This window comes from Sinocyclocheilus anshuiensis, unplaced genomic scaffold, assembly GCF_001515605.1.
Source record: "Sinocyclocheilus anshuiensis isolate Anshui unplaced genomic scaffold, SAMN03320099.WGS_v1.1 scaffold837, whole genome shotgun sequence".
NCBI lineage: Eukaryota > Metazoa > Chordata > Actinopteri > Cypriniformes > Cyprinidae > Sinocyclocheilus > Sinocyclocheilus anshuiensis.
The window spans coordinates 160,179-167,584 of record NW_015555752.1 but is presented as its reverse complement, the minus strand read 5'-3'; the positions used below and the strand labels follow the sequence as shown (position 1 = coordinate 167,584).

The 7,406-nt window shown below is 39.0% G+C and overlaps 1 protein-coding gene across 1 annotated transcript in view; it reads right to left on the bottom strand.

Annotated features, from left to right (window-relative positions):
• Nucleotides 1-4,240: 4,240 nt before the first annotated feature.
• LOC107673755 (lamin-B1-like) overlaps nucleotides 4,241-7,406 on the bottom strand; it is a 23,253-nt gene continuing 20,087 nt past the window's right edge. Inside the window, exons 9-13 of the mRNA XM_016467525.1 lie at nucleotides 5,817-5,921; nucleotides 5,581-5,700; nucleotides 5,403-5,504; nucleotides 5,264-5,322; nucleotides 4,241-5,162 (exon numbers count right to left, since the gene is read on the bottom strand). Of these exons, the coding sequence (XP_016323011.1) occupies nucleotides 5,281-5,322; nucleotides 5,403-5,504; nucleotides 5,581-5,700; nucleotides 5,817-5,921 (369 nt within the window). The 3' untranslated portion in view covers nucleotides 4,241-5,162; nucleotides 5,264-5,280. The remainder of the gene's footprint in view (nucleotides 5,163-5,263; nucleotides 5,323-5,402; nucleotides 5,505-5,580; nucleotides 5,701-5,816; nucleotides 5,922-7,406) is intronic.

The following is a 7,406-nucleotide window of genomic DNA, read 5'->3' as shown; positions in this document are numbered from 1 at the left end:
GTTTAATCCCCGATTTATGAATGTGTAATTGTCTGACCAAACAATTAAAATGTTAATTATGCAAGAAAACCTTGCTTTGGTCATCTGATCAACTTATTTAGACTTTGTTTATTTAATGAGTAGATTATGCACACATTTTAATAATACTATTTAAACTGAACTGAGCTGGATGATGATATCACTGAATTCAATGATGAACTGCCTTTAACTGAAAATTAAGTGTTTACTATTTTAATTTTGCATTAATGACTAATGTCCTAATTAATGCTGTACAGTTGCTTTGACACAATCTGTATTGTTAAAAGCGCTATATAAATAAAGGTGACTTGACTTGACATGTGGTTTGCTCGCGCGGTCAGACAGACGCCGCTGCCCGTGCTCGCACTCTTCACTAAGGTAAAGCACACGTGCTCACCTGTGGACACAAGAGACGGAAGGCGCTCGTCCTCTCAAACAGACTGCAGCTGACACATACAAATAACTGCTGTTTTAATGACTTAAACACACTCTTAATGTCACACTGTCTAAGCATCATTTGCATCAGAGCTCTTCCTGAAGCAGCATAGAGGAAAAGGCAGTAAAGAATCCTGCTGATAATGTCAGCTCTCATAGCAGCTGAAGTGCTGCTAACACATCCAGTAAATTCAATGAATCATAAAAGATCGGATTGGATTGAAAATCTTGTATATGGCAATGTGTCCTACAGCACTGTTGGAATGAAAGTAAATTACTAGTAAAGAAATTCCTGTCGGCCCTAGATGTGTATCCTTTGCAGATGCATGAGCAGAAGTTCAGAAATGTCTGTCTATTACACACAGCTCGCCTGACTGCGTACATCAGAGTGTTCTGGGTTCATCTTTACTCTGGAACAGCTGTTGTCTTGTTTAGCAAAGACTCGCCTAGTTAGTCAAACACTAAAAGAGTTTATTTTATATGAGTTGGCACTCGTTCCTTCTCTTTCTAGAACAGAATGACTCATAAATAATGCTAACAATGAGTTCAGTCATGCCCCTTTGCTACAGATTAGGAGAATTCAGTGTGCGTGAGAATGTGAATTAGGTATATTACTATTCGTATTCAGTGAAACAAAAGGAGAAGTTTTGAAGAATCTTCATGCAGATATTATTTAATGACCGTTCAGCTCAAATAATCGATCAAATGATCAAGAATAGTCAAGAAAGTCTATTAGTGTAGTGCAGTGTAGTGTGCTATTGCACATTTTGTAAATGCAGGTCTTATATACATAGCAACATTTGCAGACTGCAGAAGTAGCATGAAATTCAGCCAGTGAAGGTGAAGAGCACAGTTCTGTCCATCAGTCTGCGTTAGGCAGCAGGGATTCATTGCTCCAGGAGCCGTGCCCTTTGTGTGATGAAGCGAAAGCAGCACTCGAGCCAGACTGTCCACCTGTTCACACTAGGGCTGGGTTTTGACACAAATTTCACGATTCGATTCGATTCTCATTCACAAGCTTGCGATTCAATTCGATTCAATATGGATTCTTTTGGATATATATCAGGTACAGTAGGCTACATGCCAAATTTTCTCAAGGAAAAACAATCTCAACTAATGCTGTAAAATATACATGAGAGTCAGTTAGTACTACATTACTATAATATTGAAGGTTAAAATTAACCCATTTGTTAAAATTACACCTAATGAAGTTTTTAAAATAATAAAGTTACAATTACATAATATTTCTACTTCAATTTGTTGTTGTTTTTAAATATAAAAATAATGGTGGCTGTCATAAAATCTTGATGGATTTACTCAAACAAATAAAACATTGATGAACAGTAAAAATTATAATGAATATATGGTGCAAATATTTAGCAAAATGCCCCTATCTACAGTTTATTTTTCTGACTAATGAGTTTATGGTCACCGAATATGTTTTTTCATAGTTTTTTAATGTTTTTCTGAGGTAAATGTGACGTTACGTGACATTGTTTACAAGCCGTTATATTGAGGTTTGCGCGGCTGAAACACTGATTGAGAGATTACACGAGACAGGACAGATTACAATGGACAGAACTTGAAATCTGAGACTTGTTTCATATTAAAATTACCAAAGCACAATGCTTATTGCGATTTATTGGATGGGACGTTCCGTTGAAGGCAACGTTCCGTCCATTAACTGAAAACAGGCTAGATTCATCGATTATTGGGATTTAAGAATCGATATCGTTCTGTAAAAATGAGAATCGATTAATATCGAGATATCAATTTTTTTACCCAGCGCTATTTCACACTCCCCTCGTGTTCACCTGATCAGGTGTGTTTAATGTGTGTGGGTTTGAGCTGCAGGAGCTCTACAGCAGCCGTCCGCAGAACAGAGTCTGCTTCGACAGACATCCCAAATAATAAAGTTACAATTACATAATATTTCTACTTCAAATTTTTTTTTTTTAATATAAACATAATGGTGGCTGTCATAAAATTATGGATTTATTCAAACATAAATTAAGCATTGAAGAACAGTAAAATTTATAATGAATATGTTATATGGTTTGCATATATTTAGCAAAATGCCCCTCTCTACAGTTTATTTTTCTGACTAATGAGTTTATGGTCACCGAATATGTTTTTTCATAGTTTTTTAATGTTTTTCTGAGGTAAATGTGACGTTACGTGACATTGTTTACAAGCCGTTATATTGAGGTCTTTGCGCGGCTGAAACACTGATTGAGAGATTACACGAGACAGGACAGATTACAATGGACAGAACTTGAAATCTGAGACTTGTTTCATATTAAAATTACCAAAGCACAATGCTTATTGCGATTTATTGGATGGGACGTTCCGTTGAAGGCAACGTTCCGTCCATTAACTGAAAACAGGCTAGATTCATCGATTATTGGGATTTAAGAATCGATATCGTTCTGTAAAAATGAGAATCGATTAATATCGAGATATCAAATTTTTGACCCAGCGCTATTTCACACTCCCCTCGTGTTCACCTGATCAGGTGTGTTTAATGTGTGTGGGTTTGAGCTGCAGGAGCTCTACAGCAGCCGTCCGCAGAACAGAGTCTGCTTCGACAGACATCCCCGTCTTTCATTTGAACGGACAGTTTCTGATGATGCATCGTGTGAACTCGACGAGCAGCTCAACAATAACATCTGCAGACCTGACGCAGCGCTTCTCTTCATGTCAGTAAAGGTGTACCAGCATCAGCTGTACGTCAGGTGGTGTTTTCTCTGATCCTACTCTCTCAGAAGGCTAAATATGTGAGCTGCTGCATCATCAAAGTCTGCCAAAGACCTTCTTTTCACATCTTTCATTCAGCTTATTTAGAAGGATGCATCAAGTGTGTCCTCCAAACACCCACAATCCTTTGCGCTCATTCCAGTTCATGGAAAACAATTGGGAGGAGTCCATCATGCAATGCAGGACAAGAAATGATTTTGAAGGCGGCAAATGTTTCCTTTTGATTTGTTGTAAATAATGCTAAACTGTGTGTGGCGGAGACCACAGGCGGTTGTCATTACCTAGATTTGTATTTGTGTTGCATTAATATAGATTTCAATATGAAGCATTATTCAAATCATTTTCATGTTGTGACTGCAGTGTGTTCTCATGGTGTTCATTGTAGCCTCAGAAGGACTGAACTAGAAGAGATGCAGCCTTCCTCTCACTTTCACAGCTGCTTTGAGGAGCATGACTGGTTTGATCTGTTGCAGATATCTGGTGGGTTAAACCAATCTTCAGCGGACTGCAATGAACAACCCTAGTCTGAAGTGCACTGAAGATAAGTGTTTCCACATCAGTTACTTGAAGCAGGTGGCAACTGATTGCTATAGAAACATTCCTCACTACGAATTGAAATGGTTTTGATTATGTGATATTATGGTGTTAATGACTGATGTGGAGTTAACTTAAATATGAGAACGGTCCACACCGCTGGTGAATCGCTGCTCTCCTATGGACTGTCCCAGCTCACCTCTGGTTCTTTCAAGGGGCAAATGAGAGGATTTCATATTGTGTTTATACACTGGTTAGCCGAGCGAATGCCTCCAGTCTTTCAGTTAAAGCAGCTTTTGCTCCAGAAAGCATTAGCTGAACAAAGATAACTGTAAAAAGCCAGATATCAGATATCGCTGATGACACATTGAAACGAGCTCATCCAACACGGTTCATTTCCCATTCCAGAGGAGCTGCAGGAGGGCTTTTCTAAACCTCACATCACAATCATACAGGTGCACATTAGTAAGACCGAGCAATGAAAGTGAAGACAGCCTGAAAATAGTCAACACTTTATTTGATCATTTGAAATATAAAGGCTGCAGAAAAATAAAGCATGCATGTGACAATTCTTAAAATAAAAGATTAAACATCAAATTAAAACATATGCGTAAGGCTAGTGTTGGTTAGATAGTACAGACGAAAGCAATACAAAACATTTCAGCTCTGACAATCTGTAAAAAAATACAGTACTGAATCTGGAGGTTTCATAGCTTCCCCACTGCGTCCAGCGAACATATTAGATCCGACACAGCGTGCTAATATACAGTCAAAGAGAAAGAGGAGACCCAAAACTGCATCTCTTCAGCAGGAATAATGACAGCGGTTCATACATGACGTCTAATAAACACCCTACACCTCACACACAGAAAACCAAGTCACTTGTGCTACATTTCCCTGAAATCTGAGGACTGAGTGAAGTCTTGCAGTTGGAGCGGATCATGTGACAGGCTGTCGAGCATGCGCTGCTGAAGAGACGCGTCAGGCCCGCGATCATGTAGTGAATTACTTTTGAACAGCTGCTTTAAATACAATCACAAACTTTAATATCATTCAAACTAGCATGCAAATGCATCGGTCTGTAATAAACTCACTAAAAACTGAGCCATTATAAAAACTGTCTATAAAAGAGACCTAAAATGCAATCTTATAAAATTAATAAACATGATTTAAAAAAAAAAAAAAAAAGGGTTAGTCACAGAATCTGACGTGGAGGAGTCTAGAAAAAAGTCCTCACAGTTACAACTTGCACATGAAAAGAAAAACATTTGGTTCTTTAAATTCAGGCTGATAAACATTTCACAAAATCTGAAAACAAACTGAAGTGAAAAAGACTTTAAAAAGCATAATAATAACAAAATAAAGAAAAGAAAAAGGACCACACAGGAAGCTTTATGGTGGTTCAGCTGCCTGCTCTGATTGGCTGTAGAGTTGATCACATGATCGCACAGCCTCTCTTGGCAGTATGAGGATCCTCCTGTGCAAACACACAGAGCAGAACACTGAGCCAGAAGCACAGATTGGCTGTAGAGTTGATCACATGATCGCACAGCCTCTCTTGGCGGTATGAGGATCCTCCTGTGCAAACACACAGAGCAGAACACTGAGCCAGAAGCACACACACGCACACAAAGCAGATGTATGCGTTGATATCAGACCTGCTGGTGAAAGAAACGCTCCTCAATGATTTCAGCTTCCTGTTCTTCCTCATCTTCCTCCTCCACTGCAGTCCTGAATACTGTGCTCCTCACAGCCACTTCCTGTAGGGACAGGGACACTTCAGAACAGTCCTGTAATGTGATGGCGGTCACATCTGACAGCAGATGCAGGTCTCACCTCTCCTCCTGGGCTCAGCAGAAGCACTTTAACGTTCTCGCCGCTCCCCCATGAGCTCTGGCTCTTCCAGATCAGGTCTGCAGGAGGGCTGGAGCTCACGCCTGCATTAGACGCCCAGATCTGACAGAAACCAACACGCATACAGATGACCCAACGCCAGAGGCATGTTCCCCCACTAATGTCCGGTCAGGTGACAGTGTTTTATTCATAATCAACAAGGATGTGACGATACGTACCGTTACTTTCTGTCCAGCCTTCAGCACGTATTTAGCAGTGAATTTATACGTAGCAGAAACATCCCCGATAGTCCTTGTCAGCTGAAATCCTGCCATGGGTTGATCCTGAAGAAGGGGGAGGAACAATTATTCAGAAAATGAAGTTTCATTCAACTAATTACTAGAATAGAAAGAGAAAAACAAACACCGCAGCTTTGTGAATCAACACCGCTCGACACATTAGCCGTGAAGCAGTTTACAAAGACAGCATCTGAACCGAAACCGTGACTGAGGTTTAAAGTGCACAGCGGTTTTTGCTGCTTGATGAAGTCACTTTTATTAAATCCACTAAAGCAACAATTCCTGAACATCAGGACCGCAGTTTGACACGAGTGCTACAGAGCATCAACTGAGTCAGCACAATCTTATTAGAGTTTTTTCAGATTACAGCAAATATTCAAGACAATTCCAGACATTTAATACCATAAACGGGTCATGAAACCCCACAGTACTTTTCCTGAGATTTTAGCAGAGGTGTTTGTGTTGCACATCATAGAAGACAATGTTAGCATCCCATAATTCCCATCCCAAACAATTTGTGACGTGGCAATGGACTATAGTACATCGATGACGCTCGGTGTCTATTAAATTATTCATGAGACTGTGTGTTCTTATCCAATCAGAAGACGCTTCGCTTAATTATTCACAACAGCATGTGTTGATTTGCTATGACAGACGTTACAGACTGCGAGACAGCGCACAATAACAGAGAGAAACGTTCATGGATCGAAGAAGAGTTTGTTTTTGCTTTGTAATAAGAGTTCAGCACATACGTGATTCATTCACTTGGTGAGTATAACCGTTTTTACAGCTCTGTGACAACCCATCAAAGGCTTATATAAACGCCACAGAATAAGCCTTAAAAGTTCTCAGAGGTGCAATAGTGCGTGCATATTAGAGCCCGACCGATATGGGTTTTTTGGGGCCGATACCGATATTAGGGAATAAAAAAAAAAGGCCGGTACCGATATATCGGCTGATATTCTTTGTGTATATTATAGTACAGTACCAGTCAAAAGTTTGGACACTTTCCCATTCATGTGTCCAAACATTTGACTGGTACTATATATAGAATACAGTATAGACATAAACAGAATATATATACATAAACACATTTTTTGCAATGATCACTCAAATGTGGTGATCAAACACGTATAATGGTGACAGAGATATGTAAGGGCATTTAACAATTTAACAATAAACTTGCGATGAGTGCGATGCACAAAGTAACGGGGTGTTAGTTGTAACACGTGGTTTGAATATTTATTTTACCATAGTAACATTTAAATTCTGGCTTAAGTACATTTTTTATCTCACTTTTTATTAATCATTTAAATGAGACAAATCTGCTATTATTTTAATCTCCAATCTGTTATTTATCAGTTCAGATAGTTTTTTAATGCTTTGATTACTAGCAGAAGACACTAACCAGTTTTAAATTCCAGTTGCGCAGATGGGGCAAGTTGTAACACTGCGTTACAATGTGCTATTCTATGACATTAGCGATGTAATTTACAATATTCACTTTAATTAATTTTAATGAGAAACAAC